The sequence below is a fragment of the Leuciscus leuciscus genome, assembly GCF_965113295.1.
Source record: "Leuciscus leuciscus genome assembly, chromosome: 19".
Taxonomy (NCBI): domain Eukaryota; kingdom Metazoa; phylum Chordata; class Actinopteri; order Cypriniformes; family Leuciscidae; genus Leuciscus; species Leuciscus leuciscus.
In genome coordinates this window covers 1,008,467-1,031,352 of record NC_138743.1, presented here as the reverse complement: position 1 = coordinate 1,031,352, position 22,886 = coordinate 1,008,467, and the positions used below count along the sequence as shown (strand labels likewise).

Below are 22,886 nucleotides of genomic sequence, written 5' to 3'. Positions count from 1 at the left end.
CATTTTATTTGTGTTTGGAATAATCATTAATTTAGTATCATTGTAAACATAGTGCTAAACAAGTAAACAAGATTTTATATTTAAATATTATATTATAATATATAATACTGATTTCAGAATTGTGCAAGGTGTATTTTCCGGAATCTCTGTGTGAACGGGGCTTATGTGAGCCAAACTGTGGATCATTTATTATTGCTTTGGCAAAAAAAAAAAAAATTTCTCACTTAACACAAACACCAACAGACATTTATGTTCTATACAGGCCAATTTGCAGATGTTTACATTCTCTAATCAAAACTGATGTTCAAAACCTAATATTTAAATTCTGAATCTAAAAAAAACAAAAACAAAAAAATTATATTTAACTAAACACCTATACAAGTGTTAATCTCAGTTTCATATTTTTGTACAGTATTGTAAACGTGGATAATGTAACATTAACTGCAGTGAACAGTAGATAGTGTAATTCTTGTTTTATTTATTTAAAAAAAAATTTTTTACAAAAGAAAACTTTACAAAATAAATTTGGCAGGGTAAATCCCAGCGTTTTCTCTAGTTTATTCTAGTGTATTTGAGAAGTTGCACAGATATTGGTAACACTACTCTGGGGGTTGTTGGCTCTCACCTGAGACAAACACTGGCCTTTAAGGCCTTCCTGCATTGATATGTAAATTGCGTGTGGGGGGGGGGGGGGGGGGTAGTGCAACAACTCAATATCACACACCCTAGTCTACATACACATGAAAAATACCTATTTTAGAATATCAAGGATAGTAATGAGTTATGGTTAAATCATTCAATCATTTATACCACAGTCTTAAATGATGTCTTAAATGATATCAGGTTAAAAGACCATGATATCTTCTCCAAACCAACTTACAGCTTGACAGCAGTTCATTTCACATTCAAAATGCACTGAAACTTCATTCTCAGATCAACTCATTCTTCCAGAACACTAGAAAAGGTTTTACCCCCCAAAAACACACGTTAAATAAAAAAACACACAAATAACGGGTAGAATTCTAACATATTTCTGCGGTTTTCTGTTGTTCAGAATTCACAGCATTTTATGTCACATGGTCATTGTTTACAGTACAGTACACATTTCCCCCAAGTTTCCCCTTTTTATAGATGGTGATGAAACTGAAAGATTAATACCTGTATGTGTTCAGCTACATCTAATTGTTTTGATAGTATTTAATTTTTTAGATTCTGAATATATTTTACTACGGTATTACTGTAGAAGTGTTGCAAATGTCTGTGTCATTCAATGTTGTATTAATGCATTCAGTGACTACATCTTCCAAACTACATATTTCACTTAGACACAACCACTGCCAAAACTCAGAGCCCATTTTTATACACTCTTTTATACGCTCAAAACTGTTAAACATAATTGAAAGATCTTATAAACATTGAGATCTTTCAATTTAAATGAATTAATTTCTCACTTAAACACAAAGACCAACAGAACTTGATTTACTATACAGGCTTATTTGCACATGCTTACATATTATTTCCAAGACTGTGTTATTTATTTAAAAAACCTAAGCTAGACTGAAATGTGCAATATTTCTACCGTATACCACAAAGATATGTAATTTAAGTCCAAAGGGAAACTATGTTTTTATTGTATTTTTATTACTGCCAATGTCTGAGAGACCACAACCCATAAGATTGCTAAAGTAAAAAATGTGTACCGTTGGTTCATTAATGTTAAGTAATATTTTTGACTCGAACAAAATCACTTAATTGTCAATTTTTAGGTATTTGAAATGTACTATCATTAACTTTTGTAATGTTAATTTATATTATGTTATATATATGCACGGTAAAACTCTCTCCAATATGATATATACACATTATAATGCTTGATCTGTAGATAAAAGGCTGTGGATTTGCATAAAATGACTTTATTTTGTGTATTTGTATTTTATGTTTGTTGCTGTTTTAAAACGACTCGCTACCGTGTGCCTGTTCACACCACAAGGACTATGAATCGGCATCAAACGCACAATAACTGGAATTTAAAACTTCACTATGTGAAGAAACAAATGATCAATAAACTGTTGGACAGATATAGGCTACACTAGGATTTGTGCGCTCGAAATTTCTTCGCTTTGTGCCGTGAACTTTTAAATGCGCACTTGTGCAGCGCTGAACACTGTGACTCCATGTTGCTTTGAGCACATCATTCTGCACCCGCGATGCGCATACGCGCTTTGTGCGCTCTGTTTTGAAGCGTTTCATATTATCATGGTTTTTCCTATATTTTTTATACCTAGCCTGCACAATACATTTAAAATAAGCATAATTTAATTGTATATTATATTGTATGCACTAAAGCTGGTGAAAACCTATCTCAGGTCCACAATGTCAGATGACAGATTAAGCAATTTAGGTGTTCTAAGTAGGCTATTGAGTCAAGGAGGGCAAAGGCCTTAAATCTAGATGAATTTGCTGATCTTTTTGCAAAAAAAACACAAAAATCGTAGAATGCAGTTAATGTGACTGATTCTGAATATGTAATGCAAATTTAAAAAATATAATGGCAATGCAAATACATTGTTGAATGATTGGTAATCATGGTATTTTGCCTGTTAATGCCTATAGTGCAGTGCAGAAAATGATATGACAACAATAAGGTCTAAACTGGCCCCTCTAACAGTACAACTGGCCCCAGCTTGCCCCCAGCTTGAATGTGAGGCTATATGTAAAGCAGAAAAGCGCAATATAAATAAAATGTATCATCATCATCATGTGATTATATTTACTACTTTTGTGAATAAATCTTGCTGCAGCATTTTGGACCAGTTGAAGACGAGCGATTTGTGACTTGGAAATACCGCAATACAATGAGTTGCTGTAGTCTAAATGGGAAGTAATAAAAGCATGAACAGCCATCTCTAGTGTTTTGTCAGTTAGGAAGTGTTTTAATTTTAGACAAAAGACGGAGTTGATAGAAACTAGATCCAGTTACTGAAGATATTTGTTTGTCAAATTTTAAAGGCCCATCTAAAAGCACACCCCAAACCTTTCTTACTTTGTCAAAAAACAAAAACAAAAAAAAACTCAAATACTCATGAACATGTGAACACGTGATGATAAGTACGCATGTGACCATGTTATATACTTGTGCATGACCTGCCTGATGTCATGAAAATGCATCTCTATGGCACGCATTGTGTTTATCGTGCAATTTTTACGCGAAAATATATTTTTTTACATGCATATAATACGCACTTTATTGAGTGTAATACACACACATCCTACAAAACTAATCCTAACCAAACATATAATACATATTACATATTACACACCACTACTAAACCTACCCTAAACCCACCCATGCCTATCATATGCACGTATAAATTGCACAATAAACACAATGTGTGCTATAGAGACGCATTTAGTGTGACCGGGTTGGAATGACGTAACAATTTCACAAATTCACGTTTATGTTGTTTACATGCAGATGGTAAAGGCATCGTTTTCAAAAGAGTGATAAAAGGCATAATATATAATATACTATATAATATACTATATATACATAATGAAGACAGACTTCACTGCCAGTTCACTTCACTGTTCACACACACACACACACACACTGTTCAAGTCCTCACTTGTATAGATAGACATCGTTCATTGAGTCCTCACTTGGCCAGTGTAGAGCGACATTGGTCTGTTAGTAATATAGACATGTATGTGTGAGTGCAATGGCACATAACAATGGCAAGTAAATTGTTAGGGACTGCATAACCAAGCATAGAAAGTATCTATGAAGGCCTATATATAAATATATATAACTTATAGTTACAAAATAAAGACATACTTAACTGTTCACACACACACACACACACACACACACACACACACACACACACACACACACACACACACACACACACACACACACACACACACACACACACACACACACAGTTCCATTGCAGGCTATTGTGAGTCCACTGTTGTATAGGTAGAGATCGTTCAGAGTTGAGATTCAATCTTGGCATGTTTAATTTTTTTAATTTTGATTTTTTAAAAGTTATATTATGAAAAAAATGATTTAATTTTTGTTTCTTCAAAATGACCAGATGCAGCAAGTCAACTCAAAAGTTTTGAATTAGATCTTAGGCAAGGCAAGGCAAGTTTATTTATATAGCACATTTCATACACAATGGCAATTCAAAGTGCTTTACATAGAAGAAATTAAAATAATAAAAAGAAATAAGAATAATTAAAACAGTTTAGAAAAATAAAAAATAAAATACAGTACAAACAGTCGGACGAACATTGGCACAGTGCTCATTCAGTAAATGCATAGCTAAACAGAAGTGTTTTGAGTCTGGATTTGAATGTGACTACAGTAGGAGCACATCTGATCTCTTCTGGAAGCTGGTTCCAGCTGCGGCTGGCATAATAGCTAAAAGCAGACTCACCATGCTTAGAGTGAACCCTTGGTATTTCTAGCTGATATGATCCTAATGATCTGAGTGATCTGTTGGGTTTATATTCAGTGAGCATATCTGCAATGTATTGAGGTCCTAGGCCATTGAATGATTTATATACCAGTAATAATACTTTAAAATCAATCCTAAGTTTAACTGGGAGCCAGTGTAAAGACCTGAGGACTGGTGTGATATGTTCATATTTTCTGGTTCTGCTCAGAATCCTGGCGGCAGCGTTCTGTATGAGCTGCAACTGTCTTATGGTCTTTTTGGGAAGGCTAGTGAGGAGTCCATTACAATAATCCACCCTGCTGGTGATGAAAGCATGCACAAGTTTCTCTAAGTCTTGTCTGGAAACAAAGCATCTAATTCTTGCAATATTTTTCAGATGATAGTATGCTGATTTAGTTATTGCTTTGACATGACTACTGAAACTAAGCTCTGACTCTAGTGTCACACCAAGATTCCTGACTTGATTTTTGGTTGTTTGACCCCTAGAGTGAAGGTATGCGTTCACTTTGAGAACTTCATCTTTGTTTCCAAACGCAATGACTTCAGTTTTGTCTTTGTTTAACTGAAGAAAGTTTTGACACATCCAACTGTTGACTTCATCAATGCATTGGCACAGGGAGTCAATGGGGCTGTAATCGTTGGGCGATAGGGCTAAGTAGATCTTAAAGAAAGGTCCACTGTTGGATGGTAACGAACGACATATGTTTGGTTGCATTTAAATTGAGCAATATTTCAAACACTGACTTTCTCTGTACATCAACATCCTAGAAACAAAGGAAACAGAAAAATAAGGACATGTCTATTGATTTTTTTTAAGAGTAGAAATTATGTTTTAATTAATAGGCAGCCAATACTATCAGTCGCATTATTAATATCTTAATATAATAATAATTACATTATAATTATAACATTTAGTTGCAGATCCCCTCTTGGCATGCTTTTTTTTTTTTTATAAAAAAAAATGCAAATTTGAAGTTATATTTTGAGAAATATAATATAATATATATGGTAACCCTTTATAATAACTGCATCCTATTAATAATTAGTTAAGCATTGGTAAACAGATAAATCATATCTATAATGTGTTTAATAATTGCATTTTCATACTTTATTAAATCAATTTATCATTTCTAAATGAAGTATAGCATTATTTACAAATCAGTTATTTAGGTGTTTACAGTGATTAATAAGATCACTTAGAAAGTGTGAGTAAATGTAGTAGATTCAGGCAGTTATAAAGCATTTAGTAGTGGTCAGTTCACTATTTCAGGACTAGTTATGCTTTGTAAATAATTTATAAAGGAGATTTAAAGACTCAGTTATCTTCTAAACAGAAAAAGGAAACAAACACAACACGATAGAGAACATAGAAATATTAACAGCCTTTAAATCTCCTTTATAAATGCTTTACAAGGCATAACTAGTCCTCACTTTAGATGAGCTCACAAAAACTCGTTTTCAAAAGCTTTCATTGTCAGGCCCCCAAAATGGCATTTTCGTTGAAATGAACGGCCAAAAAGTTTTCAGTTTTCAGTTGAAAATGATGTCGTGTAAACAGACCCTAAAGTGTGTATTATTTATTGCACTTTAGTTTTTCGACATAACATTTTGAGATTGACCTCCAAAATCTTTACAGTGTGTTTGTGATGGCAAGAAATGTACAAAGCAGCCAAACACGTATCGTTCTTTACCATCCAACTGGGGACGCGAAGTTCATTTTGATTAATAAAATCATTATTCACTGTATAAAGTATGCTTTACGCTATACTAAATATAGGTCACTATAGTGACCTGAAATCGTTACCTTAAAGAGCTATTTCTGTTTGATTAATCCTATAAACCCTAAAGGGACTGCATAACCAAACATAGAAAAGTATCTATGAAGAGAGAAAATAAGTGTTAAATAAAATAAACAAATATTATGAATGATAAAAGGCATAATATATAATATACTATATAATATACTATATATACATAATGAAGACAGACTTCACTGCCAGTTCACTTCACTGTTCACACACACACACACACACACACACACACTGTTCAAGTCCTCACTTGTATAGATAGACATCGTTCATTGAGTCCTCACTTGGCCAGTGTAGAGCGACATTGGTCTGTTAGTAATATAGACATGTATGTGTGAGTGCAATGGCACATAACAATGGCAAGTAAATTGTTAGGGACTGCATAACCAAGCATAGAAAGTATCTATGAAGGCCTATATATAAATATATATAACTTATAGTTACAAAATAAAGACATACTTAACTATTCACACACACACACAGTTCCATTGCAGGCTATTGTGAGTCCACTGTTGTATAGGTAGAGATCGTTCAGAGTTGAGATTCAATCTTGGCATGTTTAATTTTTTTAATTTTAATTTTTTTTAAAGTTATATTATGAAAAAAAATATTTAATTTTTGTTTCTTCAAAATGACCAGATGCAGCAAGTCAACTCAAAAGTTTTGAATTAGATCTTAAAGAAAGGTCCACTGTTGGATGGTAACGAACGACATATCTTTGGTTGCATTTAAATTGAGCAATATTTCAAACACTGAATATCTCTGTACATCAACATCCTAGAAACAAAGGAAACAGAAAAATAAGGACATGTCTATTGATTTTTTTTAAGAGTAGAAATTATGTTTTAATTAATAGGCAGCCAATACTATCAGTCGCATTATTAATATCTTAATAAAATAATAATTACATTATAATTATAACATTTAGTTGCAGATCCCCTGGACATGTCTATTGATTTTATTAGAGTAGAAATGATGTTTTAATTAATAGGCCACAACAGAGAATGAATTTCTTAAAGCAATAACTTTGCTGTAATGTCCACAACATAAAGCTTCTGATGTTTTATAGTGCTTTCATTGAAAGTGTTATGATATTCTGTATTATTTGTTGGTATGGAACTGCTACTGAGGTACAGAAGAAATTATTAAGAAAAGTAGTAACAAGTAAATTGTTAGGGACTGCATAACCAAGCATAGAAAGTATCTATGAAGAGAGAGCGTTAAATAAGAAAAATAATATTATGAATGATAAGAGGATATTCTCGCCTCTGCTTTTGAACTGTTGCCGTCGGGCCGTCTGTATTTTTTACCCTGTTGTAGATTTAAATGGTCTTTCCTAAAACAAATCGTATTTAAACATTTTTGATAACTGATGGGTTATATATATATATATATATATATAGAGAGAGAGAGAGAGAGAGAGAGTTACATAATGAAGGCAGACTTCACTGCCAGTTCACTTCACTGTTCACACACACACAGCTCCATTGCAGGCTATCAAGTCCCCACTAGTATAGATAGAGATCGTTCAGAGTTTCAGGTCCCCACTTGGCATGTTTTTTTTTAAATAAAAAAATGTATATTTGAAGTTATATTATGAAAAAAGAGCTTAAAAGAAAATTTTGTATGTCATTTTTGTTTCTTCAAAATGACCAGAAACACTAGTCCCCTCTTGGCCAGTGTAGAGCGATAGTCCCCTGTTAGTAATATAGATGTGTATGTGTGTGTGTGTGTGTGTGTGTGTGTGTGTAAGAGAGAGTGTGTGTGTGTGTTTAAGAGAGAGTGTGTGTGTGTGTGTGTGTGTGTGTGTGATAGAGAGAGAGTGTGTGTAAGAGTGTGTGTGTGTGTGTGTGTGTGTGTGTGTGTGTAAGAGAGAGAGTGTGTGTGTGTAAGAGAGAGTGTGTGTGTGTGTGTAAGAGAGAGTGTGTGTGTGTGTGTGTGAGAGAGAGTGAGTGTGTGATAGAGAGAGTGTGTGTAAGAGTGTGTGTGTGTGTGTGTGTGTGTGTATATATGTTATGTATTGTATGTAAAATAATCGACTCCAAACGTAAATGATTGAATAGTTTATTGTTGTCATATTTACAGAGATGAACTCTTCATGTCTAAGACACTGAACACCTGTTACTGTAAACATATTTCACAACTCTGACAAACAATATCTTTAAGAAGCGATTAAGAAATAGCGTATCAAGCCTGCAGTGAACTTATGATTCATGAACTGAACGATTGTACAGGAGTTCATATAGATCTGATTGTCATTAAAACAACATTTGGCATCATAACAATCATATTTACAGTGGAAACAACTTTATGTACAGAATTTCATGTCATGATGTAATGCGAGTATAAGTTAGAAATAACCAATAACACCATTTAAAAGAAACATTTTACATTCATATAAAATATAGAAGAGTTATAATGTTTTAAATGCGGATCTCGATAAGAACTGAAGCACATGAGCGTACGTCTAAACATGAGCAGATCTTTCACCCGACACACACTTATTAATGTTGATAACATTTTAATACGCAATCATTAAATATTTTCTAAATGAAACTATAGTATGCCTGGTGATGTATTTTAGTTCACAGATACAGCAGAAATCTTGAGTTTGAATGAAAGCACTATTATATTCATGAGGTGTTCAATAACATCTGCTATGATTTCCACACGTTTCTGAACTAATGACGGAAACTTGAGTGTGTCTTTCAGTAAACGAGTACGGCAAACATGACACTGCTCTGAGTGAATGATCATGTGGCTTTTCTTAAAGGAGTCGTTCACTTCAGAATCAACATTTCCTGATCATTTACTCATTCAAGATGTTCATGTGTTTCTTTCTTCAGTGGAAAAGAAATGAAGGTTTTTGAGGAAAACACTCCAGGATGAGAATGTCTCCGTATAGTGACTTCAGTCCAACGGGTCGAAGTATTTCTCTGAAACACTTTAATAAAACGCCCGAGTCTGACCCCGTCTTCTTCCGTCCACACACTGAAATCATCACAGTAGTTAAGTGTAATTTATTCCTGTGATCAAAGCTTTAAATTAATTAGCATGTTGTAGCAAATTGCTAACATGAATTAACATGTTGCTAGCATGTTTTAGCACATTGCTAGCATGAATTACAATTGCTCAACATTATCATGTTTTACCACATTGATAGCATGAATTAGAATGAAATAACATTGTTAGCATTGTTCTAAAATGTGGGCTGGTTTGTCTAGATAAGACTCTTATTCCTCGGCTGGAAAACTGGATATAGACTTTGAAGCTGCACTGAAACTCACATCTGGACCTTCGACCCGTTGGACCCCATAGAAGACACTATATGGAGGAACATCCTGGAATGTTTTCCTTAAAAAAACCTTCATTTCTTTTCGACTAAAGAGAGAAAGACATGAACATCTTGGATGACGAGGGGGAGAGTAAACTACCAGGACATATTAATACTGAAGTGAACGACTCCTTTAAAACATAGACAGAGGGATTTTAAACTATTCATTAAATGCTGATTAGTTCAAATGTACATCTTACATACGGCTTCTCAAAAGAGTGTTGATGCTATTGAAGAAACTTGTGTGAAATGCTGCATCAGGACTGAAGCACAGATGCTTCCAGCGGGTCAGAACTCGTCCTCTGAACTGTCGGCCAGTAGCATGGCGTTGTCCGGGCCGCTACGCACTTCTCTGGGCGGCTGAACGGGACGAACATTGAAGAACAGTCACAAGATTAAAACCATCAGTACTCAAGCTAATCTGCTGAAGCTTTCAACGGGCTCAAATGATAGACCAGGGGTCGGCAAGTAACTTTGGCCGTGGGCCAATATTTTTTTTAGCCAGTAGATGACGGGCCAGCTACTCGGAGTAGGCCTATGGATACAAATTAAATACTCTTATATAGGCCTATAATTGTGGAATATGATGTGTCCGTCACCGTCCGTGGATCATTCATTCAATCTTTTTTTTTTCTTTTTTTTTTTATTAAAACCAAAAATAAAAAGATGAAAAACGACTTGTTTTTCCATTATTTATTTCCTGAACTGAAATGAAAAAGAAAAAAAAAACGAATAAGGACGGGTTTTCTGATTTTCTGATTGTGCTCAGATCAAAAATAGAAAAAATTTATTAGACAAATTTTAATTTTAATTTTTAATTTAACACCTTATGCATATATCAAGGAAATCATTTTAAACAGATCAAGTACTATTGTGGTAACAGATTACAGCCATTTTAATAAAGGTGTGAATAGCAATCATGCCTCATTCCGTACAGTCCGACTTTTGAACTTTATTCCTTTTTTTTTATCATTATTTATTCGGGGACACACACATACACACCTAAGGTTTAAGGAGGTCTGCGCGGGACTGTTTTTTTTTTCGTCCCGCTCCCACAAGGTTCTGTTCAGCAACCGCTTAAAATATACTCGGTGTTACCCCCGCTTTATTTCCCGACCTGACGGGTCTACAAAATTTAGATCTCGTTTCCATAATCTCACATTCAAATGTCTCTAACGGAAAGAAGGAGATTAAGTAGCCTATAATAATTATAAATGCTATACAAAAATTGTGTTCGTGTCAATATAAATAGTAGGCTATTTTAACATTGTACTGTCAGCAGAGAAAAAAAATGCCACAGAAAAAAAGAAAGAAATATAAATAACATAAATTAAATAGGACAAAGCCTATCACTCAAATTTCTAAGCAACATAAACGAAAATCATATTGCCCTACTGACTACTGAAGTAGGCTATTTTCTGCCGAACTATTTCAAACATCCTTGCAAAAAAATAATGTTGTTGACTGACAATGGTTTCAGTACCAAACAGCTCCTCAGAGATAGGTGTACAGGTGGTCAGAATTAAGTGCGGATACGCTGTCAAAAGATGTCGGGAGTGCGAGTGGGCTATTGTCAGTCAGACCGCCCGCTCCGTCCAAAGTACACCAGAGTTCTGACCGCTACCGTCTTTTGACGCGCGAATGGACACAAAGTGGTCAAGCGTATAACTAGACGCGGCAGGCGCGAATTTGACGCGCTATTCGCGTCCGGTGTGAACGCACAGTTATACTTTAAAATGTAATCCCGCGCCGCATGATTCCCTATGGGCGTTTCACACAGTATGCGGCGGTGAAATCGCCGCGCGACTACGGCTTTTCTCAAGTAGTGGAAGAGTTTTGTGCAGCATTTAGGACTACCAAAATAATCCGGCGGGCCAGAAAATATTGCTGGCGGGCCAGTTTTGGCCCGCGGGCCGCCAGTTGCCGTTCCCTGTGATAGACTGATAACAATTACCATGCTGCTAGCATGTTTTTAACAAGATGCTAACATTATGAACATGTTGATAGCATGTTTTAACTAGATTCTAACATGATTAGCATGTTTTTAGCTTGATGCTAACATTATTAGCATGTTGCTAGCATGTTTGTAGCTAGATGCTAACATGATTACCATGTTGCTAGCATGTTTGTAACAATATTCTAACACAATTAGCATGTTGGTAACATGATTAACATGATAGTAACACAATTAACATTTTGTTAGCATAATGTTAACATGATTAGCATGTTGCTAGTATGGGTTTATCAAGATGCTAACACAATTAGCCTGTTGCTAACATGATGGTAGTGCTAACCCTAACCCTAACCCTAGTCACAAGACTAAAACCACCACTACTCAAGCTAATCTGCTGAAGCTTTCAAAGGGCTCGAATGATAGAATTGGTGTGTACGTTATGTAACATTGAGACGCCATGATTTGATGTTATGCTTGACTCTCGCCAGTGTTTAGCCGCGTACCTTCCTCCTCTGGTGTTTGAAGCTGTCTCTCCTCTTGCGATGGATCAGTCTGATGCTGTAAAGAGCACCGACCAGCAGAAGAGCACCAGCTATCCCGATGCCAACAGGCGCCAGCATCCCTGACACGTAGCCAGCCTAGCAGGGGGATAACCAACATGTTTCAATGCTTCTGATAGAGTCTCTTCTGCTCACTAAAGCTGCAGTTATTTGATCAAAAATACAGTAAAAACAGTGAAATATTATTACAATTTAAAATAGCTGTTGTCCATGTGACTATATAGTAAATGGTTTATTTCTGTGATCAAAGCCTTAAATTAATTAGCATGTTTCAGGACATTGCTAGCATAATTTAACATTTTGTTAAAATGTCGTAGCACATTGCTTACATGAATTAGCTTTTTTTTTTGCTGTTTTAACACATTGCAAGCACAAATTAGAATAAATTAACATACATTAACATGTTTTAACATGTTACTAGCTTGAATTAACATGTTTATAGCATGTTTTAACATATTGCTAACATGAATTAACAAGTTTTAGCTCGTTGCATGCATTAGAATGTTGCTACCATGTTTAAGCACATTGTTAACATGAATTATCTTGTTGCTACCATGAATTAGCACATTGCCAGTATGTTTTAAAACGTTGCTAGTATGAATTAGTATGTTACTAGCATTACAATAAGCTTGTTGTTAACATGAATCTTAATTAATAAGCATATTACTAACATGAATTAGCATGTTGTTAACATGTTTTAACACGTTGCCAACATGGATTAACATGTAGCTAGCATGTTTGAACGCTGCTAACATGAATTAGCATGTTGTAAGCATGTTTTAAAACATTGCTAGCTTGAATTAGGATGTTGATATCATGTTTTAACACATTGTTAGAATGAATTAGCATATTGTTAAAACATTGATAACATGAATTAACATTTAGCTTACATGTTTTAACGCATTGTTAGCATGAATTAGTATGTTTCTAGCATGAATTAGCATGTTGCTAGCATGAATCAGCATGTAGCTATCATGTTTTAACACACTGCTAACATGAATTAGCATTTTGGTTACATGTTTTAGCACACTGTTAACATAAATTAGAATTAATTTGCATGTTGTTAACATGTTTTAACATGTTGCAAACATGGATTAACATGTAGCTAGCATGTTTGAACGCTGCTAACATGAATTACCACATTGCTAACATGTTTTAACAAATTGCTAACATGAATTAGCATGTAGCTAGCATCTTTTAGCACGCTGTTAACATGAATTAACAAGAAATTACACTGCTATAAATTCATATAGAAACAGCTATTTTAAATTGTAATAATATTTCCCTGTTTTAACAGTATTTTCGCTCAAGGCGAGTAGAACAGACTCCTCCAGAAACATGAACTGGTGTGAGTCTGCGCACCTTCTCTCGGATCAGCTCCACCCAGCTCCGCACTGCACACAGCAAACACAGAACGTTAGTAGTGAAGCTCCTGACGAGACTCACGCTAGCATGGCTGTGTGTGTGTGTGTGTTCTCACCGAGGCCCTGGTTCCGCTGCACCCAGACGGGGGGAGGGGGGATCAGGCTGTAGGGCGGCCGCGTGTGTGGAGCCAGGGTGCTCTCCATCAGGTCCTCTTCACTCTCCTCCTCAGACTCCTCCTCCTCGTCTTCATCAGGCTCATCTGTAAGACAGAGGCGTCGGTTCAGCTCGCGGCGTGTCAGAAACTAGCGCTTTAAACGCACACGCACCAACCTTTAGATTCCAGATCTTCGTGAACGACCGCCAGAGTCTGATGGGTAACTGAGCTCTGTGTGATGTCATCGTCTGCAGGACCAATCAGAATGCTTTACAAAAATACATCCGTTCATCTTGTAGAAGCTGATATGATGTTACGGTGTTTCTAATCTAATGTTTAGTTTTTATTTCAGTATGTTGGCTTGACCTTCAGACTGTTCTATATCTTTTCTAACCGATCCAACTTCCTAAATATGACGATTAAAAATGCTATAGACTTACATTAAGGGGGTCAAAACTTAAATTCTATAACTCTATTAGTATTTAAGCTACATCCACTACATATCTATCACTGGGAAAGCCTAGCAACTAGCTTAGGACATGCTAACAACCAGCTAAATCATGTAGCAACATGTTAATTCATGCCAGCAACATGCTAAGTCATGCTATCAATGTTAAAACGTTAGAAACATGTTAATCCATGAAAGTACCGTGTTAAATCATGTTAACAACATGCTTAAAAATACTAGCAGTGTGTTAAATCATGTTAGCAACATGTTAATTCATGAAAGCAGTGTGTTAAAGGAGTCATGACCTGTAATTTTCACTTTTCCACGAGAAAAAATGTATGTTATGATTGCCTAACGATTATACACTGGCCGGGAAGCCGATATTTAAAAGTGAAGAGTTTGTTTACCCCTGGGTTCGTCAACCAGCCCACGTGCACGCGCACTCAAATACGTGATGTTCATTTCTGCGCCGACTTGACGTCAAGTCGGCGCAGGATATACCATATATGGACACCGCAGACCCCTCTCCCCCTCATATTCAGTCGAGCGCCGGGATTCCGATTCGAAGTACGCACTCGACCGTGAAAGATGCAGAAACGTGGTGCACACGTGAGTTGCTCTGTTGTTGACTGCCAGAATCAACATGGAAATGTTTTTTCTCTCCCAAAAACGGACCAAGCTATCAGGGACCAGTGGATTAAATTCATTTTTAATGACGCTGTTCCTACAACCCTTCCCACTGGCTTAGGTGTCTGTGCTAAACATTTTACAAAAATTGCGTTGCAATGATAAGATCTTTATTCACGCGATCAACAGACTGTCTGTCATCTGCTCAGTCAGTGCTCATCATGCTGCAACCTTTCATGTGATGGAATAGATTTAAATATAATGCTTTAAACGATACTTTTCACGATTTGTTAATCTCGATAGCTGTAATAGTAAAAACGTAGTAAAAGTTTTCGAGAGAGTTCATATAATACTAGCTATTTCATATGCAAGCATGTCAGCCAATCACAGCAGTGGGAGTTTGCACTGCAGTCTCACAGCAGACACGCCCCTTAAAACAGAGCTAACATTATAAGGGCACCCCAGGCAACATTATAAAATAATAAAACAATCCAGTTCATGACTCCTTTAAATCATGTTAGCAACATGTTAAAAGATGCTAAAAATCTGTTAAATCATGTCAACATGTTAAAAAGTTAAAAAAATCATGTTAGCATATGTTAAATAATGCTAGCAACATGCTAATCATGGTAACCACATGTAAAATCATGTTAGCAACATGCTAACAATATAATAAAACATGTTAGCAATCTGTTCAATTATGCTAGCAGCATGCTAAAACATGCTAGTTACATGTTAATTCATGCCAGCAAAGTTTAATTTCCTGTTAACAAAGGTGTTAATTCCTACTAGCAGTGTGTTAAATCATGTAGCAACATGTTAATTCATGCTAGCAACATGCTAAGTCATGCTATCAATGTGTTAAAATGTTAGAAACATGTTAATCCATGAAAGCACCGTGTTAAATCATGTTAACAACATGCTTAAAAATACTAGCAGCGTGTTAAATCATGTTAGCAACATGTTAATTCATGAAAGCAGTGTGCTAAATCATGTTAGCAACATGTTAAAACATGCTAACAATCTGTTAAATCATGTTAATGTGTTAAATCATGTCAACAACATGATAAATCATGTTAGCAACAAGTGTTAAAAAAATAATGTTAGCAATGTGTTAAATAATGCTAGCAACATGCTAATCATGGTAACCACATGTAAAATCACATTAGCAACATGCTAACAATATAATAAAACATGTTAGCAATCTGTTCAATTATGCTAGCAGCATGCTAAAACATGCTAGTAATTTTTTTGACTGTCTCTGAGTAAAACCTTCAAACCTTCAAGCTCTTCAAAGTTATTTTAAACTTTCAGACCTGGCTCTTTTAAGTTTGTCATCAACCTTTACTCATCTATATTATTATTATTATTTTATTATATGATTTGGAAGCATTCTCACTTCGCTCCAGTGACGCATCAGGTTCTGTGACGGAGGCTCTCGCTCCAGACGTCTGCCAGTCCAGTGTTCCTGAGAGAAGGACATCAGAGGAAGTGTGCACCGTATCCATGGACACCGTTCGCTCCGTATCCATGGACACCGTTCGCTCCGTGTCTCCCATCGTCACGGCAGCCGGCGCCACGGTGACGGACAGTACGGATGGCGATGCGACGTCCTCGAAGATCAGAGGCAGGTCTTCGGATGGCATGGTGGCATCGGTGCCCAGCTCCAGCACGCTCACTTCTTCTGGAAAAGGGAAATGCAAAGCCAAGAACATCAAACACAGAGCTGCTAACATTAATAATGAACGTGCAGACGCCTCTTTTAGCAGTCAGCTCCACTTTCCTCCAGTACGACTCAAAATAGACCGTAATTAGGCTGCCGTCGGCGTCCACTGGGGTTCAGAGTGCTACTCTACCCAGAACCTCTACTAACAGCCCAGAACCAGAACTCTATACTTGTACTTTACTACAACTACTGGCTCTGTTCTTTGATGAAAATACTTCATGGACAGATACACTGTTCCTTTGGGTTGTTTAACGTTAAAATCATAGACTGTAAATAAATATGTTCGTAGTGTGTGTGACGTCACCTGTAGTGTTTCTGAAGAGCGTTTTCAAAGCCCAAAGTGGGCGGAGCCGGCCGTCGCCATCTTGGCAGCGTCACTCCCGGATAAACGTAAATGTGCAGCGAGGCGGATTAGCTGAGGTGACGTGACGCTAACAGACAGCAGACAAACGGCTAGCAGTGACATAAGCGGCAATCCACCTGTCACTCAAGTGGCCACGCCCTTAATTATGCAGAACTTTAAGGTTTCATATAATTTAAACGGATGAGTTATAAAAATATTCACTCCCTCACAGTCATCATGAAGGGCAACATTAGAAATTTAAACCAACACCACTTTATACACCAGACTGTAAACATGTTTTATTCTGCTGTAAAGTTGGGCATTTTAACATGGAGCTCTATGGGATTGAGTCTCTTCTGCAGCCGGCCTCTAGTGGCCAGTCGATGAATCTGGTGCTCTTCACGTGTAATAATAATAATTATTTTAATGAAATGAATTTACTATATTTTAGTTCGATTATATTTTGTATTTTTAGGGGATTTATGGTACTAAAATATATTTATGCTGTGTTTATAATCCATTTATTCACTTTTTGAGCATAGACCTGAGAATTAAATGTCCAACTTAAACTGTGGTAAATCTTGAACGCTTTAGAGCGACAGACTGAAGTTTGATCTCTGTTCAAACACGACACTTGGTAGAAAAGTAGAAAAAGTTTTAAAAAGTGAACTTAAAAAGGTACAGAATTTTACGTGTATTGTTATGAAAAATTAGCAAAAATAACATTTTCAATTTCTATATGAACTATATATTTTCAAAAACTGTGAGAAAATCAAAGCCATAAATCTTAACAAGTTGTGTTCCACATTTGAGGCTGATATCTCAGTAAATGATCTTTCAGTGAGAGTGTGTTCGGCTGCAGTACCAAACGCTTCCACTAGAGGAAACTCTCTCATTCATTTCCAATGCGTCATTTCTGACCTCGAGGAGCTCAAGTGTGACTGTTTTTTTTCAGGACCATTAAACCGGTTTGAATCATGTCCATGATTTTTCACACAGTTACCAAGTTTCGTACGATTCCGATGAAGTAAACAATTCTACAAAAAACAAAATGTAACTTTTTCGGTCAAGAATGACCGTAGAGCACCAGAGGGTTAAGCCACTTCCGTGTTGGTTTCAAGAGAGAGATCGGAAGGTTGCCGCTTGGTTAAAGTGCGTGTCGATCACTGACCTGCCCGCAGAGGAACCGGTTCCGTCCAGGTATCGGCCGCGTCCAGCAGCTTCGGTCCCGACGAGTCTCCGCTGGGAACGCCGGTCAGAGAGTCCGAGGGAGTCTGAAGTGTGTCGGTTCTCGGAGAACACGTCGTCTGAGAACACGGGAGAGAGTCCGTCGTCGTTCTGCCAAACCCCTCGTGAATCCCGTCGGATTCCCCGTGCGTAACTCTCGGAGCAGACGTCTGATCTGCCTTGGGATTTTGTGAGCTGTTGGTCAACAAGGATGAGTTGGAGAAGGAGTCGAGTGAGTGAGTCCTGGCGTCTTCATCTCCTCCTGTATTCATCGACTCCTCGAGCGTCTCCCGGATGGAGAGACACACCGCGACCAACAGGAGACTTCGCAAAGTCAACATAGCGGATCCGTCACTCGAGCACGAGGTCCGAAGGCGAAGTTAAACGTGAGCGGGAACGAAACACTCCTAGAAACAGGAGCAAGTGGAAGGAATCCAGTGTGCTGTGACATAAATGACAGAGTTTCATATACTGTATACAGTCAAACCAAAAATTATTCAGACACCAGATATCATTTTTTATATATTTTTTTACTAGTGTGATCAGGACACTATAGTTCATTTATGTAAGTGAGGAGAGCAAAATACAGTAAACTGTGGCATATTATACCCAGATACTCTTCATACAGGGACTACCAGTGACATTAATACACATTTGGGAGCAGAAATGATTGGGACACTTTGAGCTGATCATGTTTTGCTGAAGTGTTTTGTCTTTAATTGCTAATGCTCTTTTTACACACAGACAAAATGAAGCATTGCTTGGTGATTGGTTGAGCTAAACTGGTATTATCTAATTGTGTTGTTAAATTTAACAGCTGACAGATATTCAACATAATTCATGTGTGAGACAGTCTAACAGAAGGACGGACAAAACCAGTCAAATATCAACTGAGTTCATAACTCTGAGTTCTGCTCATATTTTATTACTGTTTTCTAAACTAGATCAAGAATGAGTCTGACATGCACTGGTTTTAGACAGACTGACTGAATTGGCTTTACTATTTCTGCATCAGATATTGAACATTATTGAACTGATCTGAATCAACATTGATCTGAATAATGACACTATTAGAGCTGAATGTGCCTCATATTTGATTAAGTTTTCATCCGTGATTCTGTTATTTCCCTCTTTATGACAGAAGCTGCTTTGAAGCAATATCTTTGTGTAAAATGTTTGGTTCCAATATCTTCTATTGAGTTCAACAGAACTAACTCATGCAGGTTTAGAGCAACTATTCCTTTAAGAGATCATTAATGTGGAGCATTTTTAAGGGTATATTATTTAAAGTCCCCTTGTTGTCAATAATTTTGTCCCTTAAAACTCACAAATGACATATAAAATAAATAACAACCTTATAATATCTTGAATGTAACTCGACACCCTTGCCTCATTTAGTATGCGCGGTACTATGAATATTCAAATGAGCCCCGCCTCCACTCACTCACTCAGCTCAGAGATCCACTGGTTGATCTGATTGGTTTATAAGACTTTACAAGAATCTGCCATGTCTATAATGGTGCTTTTATGAAGAATAGAATTTACAAAGAAACAGCATTTCACTGGGAAACAACAGGCGAATAATTAATGTGCAATTCGCTCAATTTTTTTTAATTGCATCCATTTATGCTATGATAAATTATTCAAATTGAATGCATTCATAATGCATATGTTTTACTGACGTGGTATTCCAATGATTATTTATTTATTGTATTAAAGAAGAAAATATTATCAAACATTGGTTCTGTATATATCACACTTACAAATGATCAGTATTGGCTGTAATAAACAACAACAACAACAACCATATTAATCTCTAGAATTGTTGGATGTGTATTGAAGATTGTATTGTTTTGTGCTGCTAGATTAACCACCCATTTTGTCCTGGTCTACATTTCCTCGCTCTTTCTGCAGCAGTAACTTGACACACACACACACACACACACACACACACACACACACACACACACACTACTGCAATTCTCTGCCAGTGTCTAAAAATAGCACGGAGACAATGCGTCCTACTGTATCATCCACTAGGTTTCCATGCAGTTATGTTTATTGATCATAAATCAAATGCGTGATGTATATAATATGCTATAACATGCGTACTGTAATTGCGTGCATTAATGCATTACATTGTCTCCTTCACTGAACACCTCATATGTCTGAGTCAGGCACTATTATAATATGCTGCGTAATTTCTTTCCATATGTGAATGCGCAATGTTCAGATTCTGGTTCTCCCGCGTCACGTGCGTAATGCATGCGAACACCGACTGCTCTTCTGCACAACTTTAATATGAAGTAAACAAACACAATGGCACATCATCACAGTAATGACGCAGATCCTCACCTGCTGTGTGTGAACGCGGATCAGGCTCATGTCCAGTGCACGCGCAGTGTTCCAGTCACCCGTTCCCGCTCTTAAGAGGCATTATAAGCGCTCGTTGCTGCTATTCCTCTGTCTGCGTCAGCTCATGCCACACTGAAGTTTCCTCTGAATCTCGTCTGCATCTGCGCAGTCGACTAACGCCAGCTCACTGACAGCGCGGGAAACTTCAATAATTAACGCTCTAGTTATTTTTTAAAGGTGCACTGTGTAATATTTAGGAGGATCTGTTGACAGAAATGCAATATTACATACATAACTATGTTTTCAGTGGTGTATAAAGACCTTACATAATGAACCGTTATGTTTTAATTAGCTTAGAATGAGGCGTTTCTCTACACACACCGCGGGTCCGCTTATGGCGCTTTTCCACTGCATGGTACGGTACGGCTCGGTTCGGTACGGCTCACTTATGACGCATTTCCACTGCATGGTACGGTACGGTACGGCTCGCTTTAAATGGTACCACCTCTGTTGAGGTTCCAAGCGTACCGTACCGATACTAAAATGTGACGTGAAAACACTGCAGATCACTGATTGGTCAGACAGAATCATCTCTACCAGCGTCATTGTATTTACGACACGAGACACTAAACCCGCTAGATTTAAATAGCCAGTAGACAACAGCCAACGCTGTAGCGCCTGTTTTAAAAGTACTTGTTTTAAAAGAGTATAAACTTCAAAAAAAGAAATGGCTGAATCGTGGTCAGTGGACGAGGTGCAGACGTTAGTTGCCGAGGAGCGGATGGGGAAACACGGAATGAAAAATTTGCATTAATATGATGATGTCATGGCAGTAGAGACGGCAACTATAACGATCAGTCCCACCCACTTTGAAGCGGTACTAACTGCAGTGGAAAAGCAACCGAGCTAAAGCGAACCGAACCGTGCCATACCGAGCCGAGTCGTACCACGCAGTGGAAAAGCGAAGCGAGCCGAACCGTTCCGCGCCGAGTCGAACCGTACCGAGCCGAACCATGCAGTGGAAAAGCGCCATTACATCCACATGTTTCTACAGTGGCCCTAAGCGGACAAACGCGTTTCATCAATCATCACTATGTTGTTCTTCGTTCAAAGAAGCTAGTTAAAGTCAGCGAATAAAACACTGACATAATGATGACAATTATATAAAGTAACAATAATATTCGCAATAACATGTCGTTTTACTGAATGATTAAGTAAAACTAATTTCTTAATTTATCTTTGTAAAGAAACCTCATTGTTTAACTGCCTACTCTCTGCTGTCTCAGACGACGACATCACTTCCTGTCGGCCACCGTAACTTCTGTTGGGTGCAATTCACAACCTCACCACTAGATGCCGCTAAAAAAATTACACATTGCACCTTTAAATAGCCTATTAGCAAGTATTTGTTAAAGGTATAGCGGAGGATTTTCCCGAAATTTTAGAAAAGAACCGCCCTCTCCACTTTTTGAAAAAATGCACATGCTCAACACTCTCCCTGCTCCCGAGAGGGAACGCCTATTAAACGCTAGCATCGCTAATCATAGCTTACATTAACTTTTACTAGCAGTGATTTTAAATGAATTTCTCCAAATAGCATGCCAAACTTTACCTGTCGAGTAGAAACTTCGCGACTGAGGCATCAGTGGGAAGCCCAACCTGTGCTTTTAGCTTTTAGCGCACGCCAGCGTGTGAAATATTCTCCCAAAAACACTGGTCTTGTTTCTTTCTTCAGAGGCCTTTCTCTTCTTGTCATACAATTCGTAGACACTTTTTCTCTTGCGACCCTCAGACATTTAGAAAAAACCCGGTAAGAACGGCGAGCTTTAATGAATGGCTGAAACCGTAGCTCACCACACATATACACCTGAGAGTCCGCATGCGCAGAAAGGACGAGCACGGACGACGGCCTTACGTAAACATATCACCAGAATGATTGACAACTAGGAGGACCAATAGTCTTGATGATCCACCCGGAAAAAGAAAATCCTCCACTATACCTTTAATGATAAAACTATTTGACATGTTTTTCCCCCTCAAAAACGAACTTTATTAGTACAAGCATGCCTGCAACAAAAACATCTACAGTACAATTCCAAATAGCATATATATACAAAAATGTAGTGGGCTATTTTCGATTAAATAAAATAAAAATGGAATCAATTGAATTAGGATATCTGGAAACTTTTGCTAAAGCTTTAAAGGGATAGATCGCCCAATCATCTAATCACCCTCAAAATATTTCGAAGAATGTTTGTAACCAAACAGTTTTTTGGGCACCGACTTCCACACTATGGAAGCTTGTTTCTGCCACAGAATAAACAATAGAAAATGTAATTGCGACTTTTTATCTCACAATTCGACTTTTTTCCCCACAATTCCGAGTTTACATCTCACAGTTCTGAATTGCGTGATGTAAAGTCGCAATTGCATGTAATAAAGTCAGAACTGTGAGATATAAATGTGCAATAAACTCGCAATTCTGACTTTTTTCTCAGAATTGCATGTTTATATCTCAC

General features: G+C 37.2%; 2 protein-coding genes and 1 long non-coding RNA gene across 3 annotated transcripts in view; all 3 read right to left on the bottom strand.

Annotated features, from left to right (window-relative positions):
• Positions 1-22,886, bottom strand: part of LOC309482126 — a 38,723-nt gene that overhangs the window by 9,506 nt on the left and 6,331 nt on the right. The window lies entirely within an intron of this gene.
• LOC309482069 (zinc finger BED domain-containing protein 4-like) overlaps positions 1-22,886 on the bottom strand; it is a gene marked incomplete at its 5' end in the record, with an annotated part of 41,546 nt that overhangs the window by 14,228 nt on the left and 4,432 nt on the right. The window lies entirely within an intron of this gene.
• Positions 8,323-20,581, bottom strand: armh4 (armadillo like helical domain containing 4). Its single transcript, XM_082147281.1, has 8 exons — positions 20,368-20,581; positions 17,957-18,454; positions 16,116-16,400; positions 13,818-13,889; positions 13,603-13,746; positions 13,485-13,516; positions 12,066-12,200; positions 8,323-9,968 (listed from the first exon to the last, which is right to left on the bottom strand). The coding sequence occupies exons 2-8, from the start codon at positions 18,351-18,353 to the stop codon at positions 9,897-9,899; spliced, it is 1,137 nt and encodes a 378-aa protein (XP_082003407.1). The 5' UTR covers positions 18,354-18,454; positions 20,368-20,581; the 3' UTR covers positions 8,323-9,896.

What these genes read in the sequence shown, in the direction of transcription:
- armh4 (XM_082147281.1), bottom strand. Translation starts at nt 18,353, where the DNA reads ATGTTGACTTTGCGAAGTCTCCTGTTGGTCGCGGTGTGTCTCTCCATC. An exon ending in ACCGGTTCCTCTGCGGGCAG is followed by an intron (nt 16,401 to 17,956) that starts GTCAGTGATCGA and finishes TCCCTTTTCCAG; the next exon opens with AAGAAGTGAGCGTGCTGGAG. An exon ending in TGATGCGTCACTGGAGCGAA is followed by an intron (nt 13,890 to 16,115) that starts GTGAGAATGCTT and finishes TTGGTCCTGCAG; the next exon opens with ACGATGACATCACACAGAGC.